The following is a 14,391-nucleotide window of genomic DNA, read 5'->3' as shown; positions in this document are numbered from 1 at the left end:
ATTGCCCCCTTACACTTAATAATTGGTTGCACCACCTTTAGTTGCATTTCTGATACAGAGCAGAATTCATGGTTCCTTTAATTATGGCAAGTCATCCAGGTCCTGAGGCAGCAAAGCATACCTACACCCCCACAGTACCTCCACCATGTTTGACTGTTGGTATGATGTTCTTTACCGTGAAATGCTGTGTTTTGCTTTACACCAGACATAATGGGACCCATGTCGTCCAAAAAGTTCCACTTTTGACTCATCTGTCCATAGAACATTCTCCCAAAAGGCTTGGGGATCATCCAGGTGCTACTTGGCAAATGAGAGACAAGAATTTATGTTCTTCTTGGTTAGCAGTGGTTTCCGCCTTGCTACTTTTCCATGATGCCCATTTTTACCCAGTCTCTTTCTGATTCTGGAGTCATGAACACTGAACTTAGAAAGAGAAGCCTGCAGTTCTTTGGATGTTTTTTAAGGAACTTTTGTGACTTCCTGGATGATTTTACGCTGCGCCCTTGGAGAAAGTTTTGCAGGCTGGCCACTATTGGGAAGATTCACTGCTGTTCCAGGTGTTCTCCAGTTGGAGATTATGGCTCTCACTGTGGTTCGGTGGAGTCCCAGAGCCTTAGAAATGGCTTTGTAACCCTTTCCAGACTGATATCAACAACTCTTTTTCTGATCACTTCAGGAATTTCCTTGGATGGTGGCATAATGTGCTTGTTGAATCGTTGTGCTGGCAACTTGACTCCGATGGTAAGGGTCAAAATCAGGTTTATATTGAGCAAGGCTGGCTGTAATCAAGCCTGGCTGTGTTCAATCAGCTGACACTAAATTATCCCTTTAATTGAATACTTTTTCACACAGTGCCAGTTGGTGTTAGATAACTTTGTTCATTAAATAAATGAAATAAGCAAAAAAAAGTGTTATTTTTTCAATCAGGTTCCCTTAATCTAATGTAAGATTTTGTTTGAAGACCTGAAAACATTCAGTGTAAAAAATTTGCTATAATATAGGAAATTAGTAAGGGGGCAAATACTGTATTCACGGCACTGTATATACTGTACATTGCCTCTTCTGCTTTCAAACATCAACAATATGGGGTAGTCCCCGAGTGGTCCACAATCATAGCGGTGCTTGTTATGAAGGAGGCAGTTGCGCTGGTGTGCCTGTGTTTTGATTTTCAGGTTGGGGGCTTGGGTTTGAGGCAGAACAAGTACAAAAGCCATAATTGCAATAGTTGTAATTGCAGGGTTGTGATATAGAATTATGAAAACCACATTCCTAAACAGTTTTTCTTTCATCTACCTGTGTTAGACATTTTAAGTGTAAACGTATTTAGTGTTTTTTTGTCACCATTTCCATTTAGATTATTATTATTTTGGAGAAACAAAAATAGACTTTTGAGAGTTCATTGTGTAGAATATTTTGGTGTATGATTCCATCATGGAGAAAGAATCTAGACAATGAGATAGTTCACCACAACAGTGTACCAGGTTCAGTGTGCTACTATGGGATATCAAAGGTCAATGCAATGCTTGTTCACCTTCCCTTTCATACATCTTGGAGATTTAGAGGATGTAGAAATACTTCAATATAGAAAGAGACAAAGACAGGGCGACAGAGAAAGAGAGAATTGACTTTTCTTCAGCAATAAACAGGAATGTAAAACCCCTCAGGGGATCAGATGGCCCTCCGGATATGCAGTTCTCATCGATTCTGTCCAGACTCCTGTATCACTTCACCCTCCTTCCTGTATCACTTATGGTGGAGACTATACTGACACAATGCCACAAAATATTAGCATCCTTTTGTGTAATTTTCCTTTCATTCCAGTGCATGAATATACATTTACTTGGATTCATAAAAAAATGATGAACCAATTGTTCTGGCTGTTATGACAAAAAAATAAAGATATTCAATTTCAAAGCACCAAAGAGAGTTGATTTTCAAATGTAAAATTATAAGGGGATAGAGCTAAACATTACACATCCACATTCGTAATGGAAAAGTTTGAAATATTGTGGTTAATGACAGGTTATTAGGTACTGGCTTATTTCATCTGACATGTTCTTTTATTTTACACAAAAGAGATAATTATATATGTTGTTGTACTGTTTGAAATTTAACATGCTAAAAATATATATACAAAGAACTCTAAAGGTAGTGCTGATAAATGATGAAAATGTGAATTTGTCCTTGTTTCATATTTGCTATTGAGAAAACATTAGTGTTTTCTATGAATATATGTATTTGTTTCTAATGAGCTCTGCACTTTGTAATGTTTTCTCAAATTGTGAATGCTTCTGATTTATTTCAAGCTCTATTTATACTTTGCTACAATTTATCCTAAGAAACGTTCATGTTCTGTCACGCCTTCATCAAAAGTTATAAATGCACAATGAAAAAGCAACAATCTTAAATCAGTAGCTTATAGGGCACATACCTGATGTTATTTATATTTTATAGAGTTAGCAGATAAATTTGTTAATTAGTTTCATTAGTATTGTTCCTTGGGATAAAAACACTGAGATTGAGTCATGTGATTTTATAGAAGTGTCAGGTGTTCAGTGTTTGTATTTCAGTTCAGTTAAAATTGTCAAAAGTATATAATTTTAACTAATTTTAACTATATCATTTTTACTCAAGAAAAAAAGATATGAACATGTACCTGAATAATGATGATCACTTGGTAACTATTTACAATATTGACTGTGAGAAAATTCTCACAGGCCCAGAGAATGAGACACTGTGTTTCACCTATCAGTAGATTACTTTGAGAAAACCAGGATCCCAGGTTTGTGAGTGAAAGACCATGTCCTGGAAGGCAGGTGGTGACAATTGTCTGATCTATTGAAGTGATCATTTTCAGACTACAGTGGCCACAGTGTGAGAAATTCCAATAACAGAAATGCAATAACAGAATGGCTTTAGATCGCTCACTGAATGAAAATAATTTTCATGGTCAGAGGATGTTCAGGGGTAACGTTGACAGTTGAGAGCTAAAATCTAAGTCTTCTGTCAGCCAGAGAACATCTGAGGTTGTGACAGAGAGTGTGGTAAAGTGTTTTGTTCACAGATGAATGCCATTTCATCCTGGATAGGCCTGACAGAACATAACGTGAGTGGAGTCATTATTGTGCATTGTGCTTTGCTCACCCCAACAGGTGTAGTGATGGAAGTGTGATGATATGGGGAGATATCTCTTTCAACACAGGTTCAAGTTCAAGTTTATTGTCATTATACTCATATACAGGTATATGGTATAACAAAATGCTATTTAGCTAGGTCTCAGACGATACGTAGTACAAAAAACAACATTTCAATTGTGTAATAAAAGAAAGACAGAAGCAACAGGCAGAACAACAAAAGGTAACAGGTAAATGAAATTTACATGCATCAACAGAATGAAATAAAGGATAGAAATTATGGGGAGTGAGCTTTTTGACATGTGAAGTAGAGGCAGATTTCAATGTGTGTTTGAGTTTTTGGTAAGAAAGAAAGAAGGCACTGTGAGGTTCAGATCACAGGTGAGAGAGGCTGGGAGTTTAATAGGCTGGGGGTCTGGTATTCCGGGCCCGAATGCTCCGGTACCGTTTTCCAGATGGTAGAGGGTCATACAGTCTGTAGGTGGGGTGTGTGGGGTCTTTGATGATGCTTAGAGCTTTCCTCAGGCACCGTCTGTCATAAATGTCCTGTATGGATTGGAGGGCAACCCCAGTGATGGACTGGGCAGTTTTCACCTCCCTCTGTAGGGCTTTGCGGTCAGCAATACTGCAGTTGCCATACAACACTGTGATGCAACCTGTCAGTGTGCTTTCTGTAGTGCATCTGTAAAAGTTAGTGAGGATCTGGGGACATATCTTAGCCTTCTTCAACCGTCTTAGGAAGTACAGGCACTGTTGCACTTTCTTGATCAAACAGATGGCGTTGAGAGACCATGTGAGGTCCTCGGTAACATGGAATTTCAAGTTACTGACCCTTTCCACTTCAGTCCCGTAGATGTGGATAGGGGCATGTCCATTTTGCAGTTTCCTGAAATCAACAATCAGCTCCTTGGTTTTGCTGATGTTGAGGGTGAGGTTGTTGTCTTCACACCACCTTGTAAGGAGATTGACCTCCTCCCTGTAGGCCCTCTCATCATTGTCTGTGATCAGACCTACAACCTACAACTGTGGTGTCAAACTTGATGATGGAGTTGGTGTTATGTTTGGCCTTACAGTCGTGGGTGTGGAGGGAGTAGAGCAATGGACTAAGCACACACCCCTGGGGGACCCCAGTGTTCAGAGTTAGTGTGCCAGAGGTGTGGTTTCCAAGCCTGACAGCCTGAGGTCTGCCTGTCAGAAAGTCCCGAATCCAGTTGCAGAGGGTGGTGTTGAGACCCAGTGCACTGAGTTTCTTGACTAGTTTCTCTGGAATGATAGTGTTAAAAGCTGAGCTGAAGTCGATGAATAGTAGTCTTGTGTATGTGTTCTTTTTATCTAGAAGGGATAGGGCCATGTGTATGGCAATGGAGATTGCGTCATCTGTGGATCTGTTGGACCGGTAGGCAAACTGGTACAGGTCGATCGTGTTTGGGATGGTGTCCTTAATGTGCTTCATGACCAGCCTCTCGAAGCACTTCATGATGACAGGTGTTAGTGCCACTGGTCGGTAGTCATTAAGATATGTCACTGTGGTTTTCTTCGGTATTGGGATGATGGTGGGTGTCTTGAAGCAGGTGGGGTCTACGACTTGGGCCAGAGACATGTTGAAAATGTCTGTGAATACACCCACCAGTTGATTGGCAGAGGCTCTGAGGACGCGACTGGGTTTGTCATCAGGTCCTATAGCCTTGCGCCTGTTCACTTTTAGCAGAGATCTCCTCACCTCACCTGGTCAGCTGCGGAGGGTGCAGCTCTGTTGACTGGTTCTGTGTTGCTGGCTTCAAACCGAGCATAGAAGGTATTGAGCTCGTTAGGCAGGGAGGCATCATGGGCAGATGCACAGATGTTCTTCCTCTTGTAGTCTGTGAGGGCCTGTATACCTTGCCGCATGCACAAATATCTGCCTTTGGTGCAGATTGAGGACAACCCCACTGCTTAGCAATAATCATTTGATGACTCAAAGTGCTTGAGCCAATGGCTTCTCCTTTTGCACAAGTGTCAGTTTTACTGCAGGACGACTGAACACACAGTGGTAGCATTGCAGTAGCATGATTTCAGGATCATGATGCTCAGGCCCTTTCTTATACAGATTTTTTTTCCAGGTCTCAGTCAAGTACAGCATCTGTAGGACAAACAGGCCAAAGCCATAAACAGGAGATAACTGCAAAGATTCAGCCTTTACTATCTGGCAGTACTTCCACAGAAGGAAACTCAGCATCCCACAGCTGTCTCTCCTGAGAATGATTGACTCTGAATAGTTTTAACATCTGTTCCTTTCTAAAGGAATACAGTGTATCATTTTATACTATTCTTTGCTCTGTATTTCTGTTTACATTTTCTGTAATTGTGTTGAGTCCATGTAAGGGAGCAGCTTTGTCTCTGAGGCATTGGTGTTGGTTTGCACTGGGGTTGTGTGGCTTACAGACTGGTCAGAGACAAAAAGTACAGACATTCACATGAGGCAGAGAGAGATAGTCCTGCTTCAGCGGTGTTTGGTCATCTCTCTCTATAAATAGAGAATACAGGTCTAGTTTAAAGTTGGGTAGTTTAGGGTTATGGTTGACCAGTGAAACCCATTTCCCATAGCTTTTAAGGGAGACGTTGGTTGCTCTCCTTTTGGTAAAAAAGGGTAAAGCCAGGTGCAGGGACCCTGTAAAGAGGATATGTGCATACAGTCCATCAACACTGTGCTACTGGTTGAAGGGGACTTGCCACACTTAGAATTATTACCTTTCTTTCATCCATGTATGTAACTATTAGTTTATTCCATTGTAACACAACCATTAACTCATTTAGCAATTATTCACTTCCTGAACATTACAGTACTGATTTTTTCATCTTATAATTCCAGTTCTTATCTTGTTTTCACTTTCTCACCAGGCAAAGACTTCCAGCAAAAAATGTGTACTATTACCGCTGTCCAGATCACCGCAGAAACTACGTCATGTCGTTTGCGTTTTGCTTCGACAGAGAGGACGACGTGTACCAGTTTGCCTATTGCTACCCTTACACCTACTCCCGCCTACAGCACTATCTGGAAATCCTGGATCGTAGGAACTTGGACTACCTGAAGAGGGAACTGCTGGGGCTCAGTGTGGTAAGTGCCTTACTTTGAAAAGTCACAACAGCTGAACAAAGGATACATGGTGTCCGTTCCCTGTATTCAAAGTCCTACAGCAAGAATACACGTTTTTAGCTCCATCAGATTTTATAGGTTACAGATTTTAAACCCTGGGAAAACCATACATTTTGTCAAATGCAGAAAATGACCAGTTCAATTAGATCATTGTGAATCCATTTGGAAGGAAAAGCAACTGACCACACAGCCGCTAAAGACTTTTTAAGAGTTAGTAACCTTTGCACTACAGTTGCTTTTGACAAGTTAACTGCCTCAATGAGAATAGACAGAGAAGCTTGGGAACTTAAGAAGATAACCTTTCACAACAATAGGTATTTAATGATGTTCAGTGCCTGCAGTACAGTTTCTGTTGTTATCAAATAATTGTTTTAAGAAACTAATTAGAAACACATGAAAGATTTAATATTTTGTCATTTATACCTAGCTTTAAGGTGTAATTACAAAAGCACACTTCTTGTCAAAAAAATAAAAACTATTTTTTTCCCTTAAATGTGTGATGTCGGTTACAACTCTATTTTTATACTCATTTCTTTGTTCATTGATTTTATTCTATGCTGTGTGTCCATGGAAAAAGTTAAAAATGAAGGCCATTACCGATAGCACAGTTTAAAAAACATGATGATGAACAGTAATGCTGCTGAGACATAGTTTGAAAAGAAAGAAATGATGTTAAGATGGAAAAGAACCGTCATATTTAGTATGTTTTTATTTTGGCCATATTGTAGAATAGGGAAGAGTTATTAGACCAATATATATTCAAAGAAATATCCTGTCATTAAGTGAAAAATGAAATAGAATAAACATTTCAGTGAAACTTCCAAACATTTTTAGACTATATCATGAAATACATTTGACTGTATTTCATGATATAGTCTAAAAACCCGCCCTTTTTGTTTTCAGAGAAAAGCCTTTCAGTCCTCTGTTTGATATGTGACCTGTTAAACCCAGTATTGTGTCCATTTGGTTTGTGTGTGCTGTTACATTAAACCCACCCACCTGCTGCCCTGGGGTTAGTGCACCTATAAGTCTTTTAGAGGAACTAATGGTCATACCTGCAGTCTGGTCTGCAGCAGTTCTAGCTTCAATAGCGCCAGCTCCAAATAGATTTTTTTTTTTGGTAACCCAGAAGGTCAGACATAAAACTGCAAGAAAGTAGGGATTAGTATGCAGGGGTAGACAGCCTTTTTATTGCCTTATTTGTCTTTTTATTTTATCTGCAATTGTGTCTCTTTAGCAATCCAGCCCCCCATTACGCCCTGCACTAGCTAAATGATGAGCACACCTTTATCTTGGGGACCATAAAGGATCTTGGCCATTCTGTGGTCTTCCACTTAAACAGGAGACTTGGAGGCTGTAAAATGGATGGAAAGGCTGCTTATCTGAAACTTTAGAGCTCTGAGTATTGTTCAGTGTCACCCCATGCACATTTACTTTCTCCCTTACCATAAAGCTTTAATTAAATTACATTTTAAATTGCAGGAGCAGCACTCCTCCTTCGTTTTACAAATAATAACTGCACTATATTACACAAAAATACAATGTCCTAAAATAATTTGAAGAAAACAATTTTACTTCAGTAATGCTTTTGGCCTTTGATACCCCTTGGTGAAATTTTTGCTTTCTTATTCTTCCCTGATATCAATACCTTGTACTGTGATTACTGTTGTTCACAAACCTGGTTTTGGTGCACATTACAAGCTGCATAAGTCTGCTGGTTGCCTATTTCAACTTTGGCGCAATATCCAAATGCCTGAAGGGTGGCTCTTTAAGCAGGTACCTGGCTCTATGGAGCATGCCTTGGTTTCTTTGTGCTTCATATAATCTTTACACTTGTTGAAACGCTCACTTCTAGTACTGGATCAGTTTTGGCACTGAGAAGCATACAACATGCGAGGAAATAACATTCTTCCAACAAAACACTACTTTGGTAGAAAGATGGTAAGACAGGTAGACAGACTGATTGGCAGACTGAATGAGAGGCTGCTAATACAGAAGAGGGCTCAAAGGTGTCTTCTTTAATAAAATTTCTCAATTCCAGCATGAAGAAGGCGAAAGAAAATCAAACTTAATTGTACAGCGCCGTTTCTACAAAATGCAAAGACAGATCATAGCTGCGCCCGTAATGGAGAAGGTCTGTTGTAATTGCTCTTCTGGGATAATAACAAACACTTAAACTGCATATTGCCTTGTGTCCCTTTCCCCTCTGTTTCTCCCTTTTTTATTTTGTTTTTATAGCAGCTAAACCTGCCGCAGGGAGTAGCCATAAAAATCCCATTTGATGGCTCATGCTCTGGACGAATATGCAAGCAGGTCGTGCCGTCGCTCCCATCAAACACGCGCAGTGTTTCTGTCGTCAGATGGGATGCTGCATTTGTTATTTTTAGTGGTGAATCTGATATATACGGTATCTCAAGCACCGCATGAGAGTTAACAGTTAACTCTGTGTTTCAGGATTTTTTTCTATACAACTTCTTTCAAAAGAAAGGAATAAATGTGGTGCAAATATAGAAATATCATTTTGTTAAATCAAGCAGATCTTTCAGATCAGATCCACACAGTAATGAAAGGTGATTCTGAGGAGTCATGAAATCCATAGTATTAATTGCTTAAGTGAACATTTCCATGTTCACCTCTCTTTCCCTGCACATATTTCATTTTATATTCCACTGTATGGACTAAAATACCAAAGTGTGGCAGGCTAGGAATTATTAAAATAGTAGCTCTAGCAGACTTATTATACCACTAGAGGTCATTTAAGCCTCTATTGTTTGTAAACAGGTTTTTATTTTGTGTATTAACTGATTAACAACATAATTGGCAGAGAGTCATATTCTCACATGTTTAATTTTAGCTACTTTTGACATAAAGGGATTCATTCTGGTAGTTGGTGTTGGGTTGTTTAGAATAGGTTTTGTTTGTACATTTTGAAGAGGTTTGCTTAAATAAAGTCTCTATCACAGATATATTGGCTTTCCATTGCCATTTCCTGTGGAGAGGTGCAGTGCCATGAAAATGTATTTGCCCCCTTACTGATTTCCTCTATTATTGCAAACTTCAACCAAAATCTAATATTAGATAAAGGGAACCTGAGAGTAAAAAAAATAACACATTTTTTTGCTTATTTCATTTATTTAATTAACAAAGTTATCTAACAGTAATTGCCCCCTAGTTAAATCAACCCAATTAAATGGATAATTTAGAATCAGCTGATTGAACACCGCCAGGCTTGATTACAGCCAGCCCTGCTCAATATAAACCTCACTTATTTTGACCCTTACTAACAGAGTCAAGTTGCCGGCACAAAGATTCAACAAGCACATTATGCCACGATCAAAGGAAATTCCTGAAGTGACCAGAAAAACAGTTGTTGATATCTATCAGTCTGGAAAGGGTTACAAAGCCATTTCTAGGGCTCTGGGACTCCACTGAACCACAGTGAGAGCCATAATCTCCAAATAGAGAACACCTGGAACAGTAGTGAATCTTCCCAATAGTGGCCAGCCTGCAAAAATTTCTCCAAGGGCGCAGCATAAAATCATCCAGGAAGTCACAAAGGTTCCTTAAAAAATATCCAAAGAACTGCAGGCTTCTCTTGCCTCAGCTAAGTTCAGTGTTCATGACTCCAGAATCAGAAAGAGACTGGGTAAAAATGGGCATCATGGAAAAGCAGCAAGGCGGAAACCACTGCTAACCAAGAAGAACATAAATTCTTGTCTCTCATTTGCCAAGTAGCACCTGGATGATCCGCAGGCCTTTTAGGAGAATGTTCTATGGACAGATGAGTCAAAAGTGGAACTTTTTGGATGACATGGGTCCCATTATGTCTGGCATAAAGCAAACACAGCATTCCACGGTAAAGAACATCATACCAACAGTCAAACATGGTGATGGTACTGTGGGGGTGTGGGTATGCTTTGCTGACGACTTGCCATAATTAAAGGAACCATGAATTCTGCTCTGTATCAGAAAAGTTTTGAGCTGAATGTCCAGTCATCCATCTGTGAGCTGAAGCTGAAGCGTAGTTGGGTCATGCAGCATGACAATGATTCAAAACACAAAAGCAAGTCCACATCAGAATGACTGAAAAGAAGCCAAATTAAAGCTTTGAATTGGCCTAGTCAAAGTCCAGACCTAAACTCAATAGAGATGCTGTGGCAGGACCTGAAATGCACAGTTCATGCTCGAGAACCTACCAATGTTTCTGAATTAAAGCAGTTCTGTGAGGAAGAGTGGGCTACGGTTCCTCCAAAGCAATGTGAAAGAATGATAGGAAACATTTGGTTGCAGTCATTGCAGCTAAAGATTGCGCAACCAATTATTAAGTAATTATTTATTGCAGTTACTTTTTCACATGGGGGATATGGGTGTTGGATAACTTTGTTTATTAAATAAATGAAATAATAATAATAAAGTGTTATTTGTTCACTCATTTGCCCTTAATCTAATACTAGATTTTGTCTAAAGTTTTGAAAACATCCAATGTGACAAATAAGCAATAGTATGTCACACAAGGCTTTGTAAGTGTAAGTCAAATTAACAGTAAACTTGTCTACACACCTAGACTCATATGGAACAGGTTACCTCCATAAACAGAGCACAACTCTCAGAATTTTAATGCAAGGTTTGATGTTGAAATTTCATATTGATGTTTTCATTTAACTGACTTCTACCCTCTTTTTGGTTGTTAGGACTCTTGTTATATTTCTCTCTCTATACAAAGACACCCCTTGGTGGCAGGGGGACGTCTGCCTTTTTCAGTATTGCCTTCTTGTAGTTTTCATCACTTCCTGCGAATAATGTCCTGAAGCATGAAATTAAAAAGTTTAAAGGCACATTGCCAAGGTAGTGTACTAGATCCGGTGAAAAGTAAAATGTATCTTTTTAAAAGTGCTAATAATACTAAATGTTTGCAAATTACTTGTAGGTACTTTTTATATGCTGCAATCATAGCTGTCATCAAGCTGTTTTCTTCATCCTGGCGTTTGTCTTTAAAATTAGTTCAGACATTTGAGGCCATTTCTTAACCATACTGTATGCTGTTTGTATCACTGTACAGACACATGCATCTGGTTCTTGCAATGAGTTTTGTAAAAGGAAGAACTACTTCTAAAAAGCTCTCCAGACTTTATATGATAACCAAGTATAATACTTATTTGAGAAATCTATTTTCCAAAATACCCTATTGCTCTTTGTAATTGTTAATGCCATCTTTCCAAATCCAGACAAGTTTAGATAACTGAGTTATCCACATCTTCAGGCTCAAGGAAAAAGTATAATATGCTGCTGAGAGCCAGCACAGACTGACTGTGAAATTACATCACTGAGGCTGTCCCTATTTCCACACTGGTGTCAGGAAGGCTGATATAAATTCAAAACTGGGAGCTAAAGAACTGAAACTTGTAACCTTGTAATGAACGAGACAAAAACAGTGTAATCTATCAGAAAAACAATGGCCTTTAATTGTGTATTTATGAGGGTTGGGGGTATCTGTTTTAGAATTGATTCCTTCCACACCTAGAGAAATAAAAAATACAATGTCACAAAAAGTAACATTATGTCTGTTTTTTGGAATGTGGCATTACTATTTTTTCTTAGGCCCTGGCATCGCTGGATAGTTGCCACCATAAAAATTATGTATGAAGTTTTTATAGAAAAAGCTACATGATATGTATTGAAAAATGTGCTTTGCCAAGCTCAGTAGAAGTATGGGAAGAGAACAATTACAGCAATGAAAGAATAACACCAATTGCAAAGCTGTAAAAAATGAGTTTAACTGAGGCCTGCTCTGGGTAGCACACGTGAATGGCTAGGTATGTTGTTGTTTATTTTGTTTTCCAGTTTACAAGTAGTAACTCATACTATGGCATTTATTTACTATTGAAACAATTTTAGTATACAATCTCTAAATAATATTATTTCCAGCCAAAGGTTAACCAGGAATGCAATTTATTGAGAAGGAATTTATATTTTACCTTTAAAGTTAAAAGACTTTATCCAGTAGTGTATTGAAAAATTAATGTCAATTTAGTGACAGAAGTAATTTTGAATGTTCTGCTCCCAAACTGCTTCTCCAGATTAAGGTATAAGAAGGAGGAAAGTAAATAGTCTCACTTCATTTCAGAAGTAAAAAAATCTTGAGGAGCAATATTTCATTTCTATTGAATGCATTTTTTAAAGGATTTTTAAAGGATACCAGTTTAAGATATTGATTACATTTTATGGAACAATTTTGATTAACTGATAATTCATGGCTGGCTGTGATATACTCAGATGACTTTGAATGTTGCATAAGCATCATTAGTTTGAGAATTGATTAGACACAGATGATTGGATTATTTAACCTGTTAAATATGACATTTAGTGAAAATCAGCAAAGAAAACCCAGTGTGACCCGCTTTTCAAGAAAACAAGATGTTTGTTCCATTTGTGTATTGAAGCAACACCTCTGAAGAAGTAATCCTTAGCAGTAAATCAAGAGTTTGTGTAGTCCACCCAGACAGATGTCTCTGAGTGTGCAGACATGCAGAACAATACATTATCTGTTGTGTACAACAGACCAATTGATGTCTGATTACATTGTACTACATTGATCTAGTCCCAGCACTTCACTTGCTGCCTTTCGTGCAGGCACATCCTGATGTGACAACATCCCAACAGAACACTACACACCAGTGCACACATATGTTGCTTTTGTATCAATGGCTAACTTGCAAGATACAGTATAAATGTAGCAGGTATGCCATGGATGCCCTATACACTAAACCTTAACCCCATTGGGCATTTGTGCGATGAATTAGAATGACCAATGGCCATGCACAAGTATGTCCAGGCTTAAAGAGGGACTAAAGACAGCATCTGCATCCTACTGCAAAGCAGGAGTATAGCTTGTATTGCTTCTAGTAATGACCACACATTACTAGCCTGTGACTTTCACACTAGATCAGTGTGTTCTTCAGTTTTTTTAACATCTAAAATGCATGCTAAATTGGATTTAAATCTGGAAATTGACTTGGCAAGCCTAAGATTTTCATAGTTTTTTCTCAGATGAAATCTTTGGTTGTCAGTATGTTTTGGGTTGTCACACAATCGTGTTTTTGTGTAGACCAGGTAGACCATTGTAGAACAAAATGAGTTTCCTTCACCAAGCCAGAACCAAATAGTCATGTTCCCAGGAGAAGCAAAGGGTAAATCTATTAGGGTTGTGGGGCCAGTCTGGGCAACTAGCAACTGTAGGGTGTCTTTTCAGGATCACAGTACAGGGACATAAAGAAAACAAAGCAACTCTTCACAAAAACAACAAAAGACTATCTCCAAATAAACAATACAATAAATAAACCTTTGTGAACTACCACCACTATTCCTTCAACACTTCACACTGAATGTTTAGACCTTCCTAATATTAACAAACAACTCTCAAACCCACCCTATTGCGTTGCTTCCCAGCATTCCTCTTATATGGCCTGGATTAAAAAAATTACCATAAAACTAATAACACAATACATGAAACAATTCATATACATATTATTACACAGAGCTCCAATTATACACACAGACAGTGCAGCAGAGCAGTACATTTCATCAAAGGCATTTTTATCAAATGAATAGTGATTTTATTCACCTCCTTCGCTATTTACATGGCACATTCCTCTGTTTAGGCTTGCAGGCATATAAATGGGCTACCCTCAGCACAGGTGCTTCTATTACCAGGACCCTGCAGCACAGCCAAAGACAATGTCCCAATAAACACACTTGCAGTCTTGTGCCCTTCATATGCGCATTCCAGTTTGGATCTGCAAGGGCTCAGGGTGTCCCATTTCTAATTTATGTTTCACAAGGGTGCTCACGAGCACCCCCAATGAGCCCTTAATGCACCCTTCTTGTGAGTCCGCATTAGAGCAGACTTTGCTCAAGGGAATCACCCCAAATTCCTTGCAAATGGTGATGTTTCATGCTCTAACCTATCAAAGCAGAAGGGAGTTGCAGAATGGAAAAGAAAATGTTCACAAGTTAGTAAAATTTAAGTTTTTACAGTTTTGAAACTCATAATATTTGTTGTAAAAATGCGATTTAATTAGTCAAATTTAGATTCATATGTATTCTAGGTACAAAGTGTTGACATTT

The 14,391-nt window shown here is 38.7% G+C and overlaps 1 protein-coding gene across 3 annotated transcripts in view; it reads left to right on the top strand.

The window, feature by feature from the left end:
• Positions 1-14,391, top strand: part of LOC102689203 (cytosolic carboxypeptidase 6-like) — a 511,816-nt gene that overhangs the window by 259,943 nt on the left and 237,482 nt on the right. For all 3 annotated transcript variants that reach the window (XM_006635243.3, XM_015356263.2, XM_015356265.2), the window contains one exon: positions 6,012-6,228. In XM_006635243.3, coding sequence (XP_006635306.2) covers positions 6,012-6,228 — 217 coding nt within the window. The remainder of the gene's footprint in view (positions 1-6,011; positions 6,229-14,391) is intronic.

The sequence above is a fragment of the Lepisosteus oculatus genome, chromosome 9, assembly GCF_040954835.1.
Source record: "Lepisosteus oculatus isolate fLepOcu1 chromosome 9, fLepOcu1.hap2, whole genome shotgun sequence".
NCBI lineage: Eukaryota > Metazoa > Chordata > Actinopteri > Semionotiformes > Lepisosteidae > Lepisosteus > Lepisosteus oculatus.
This window is presented reverse-complemented; position numbering and strand designations above follow the sequence as displayed.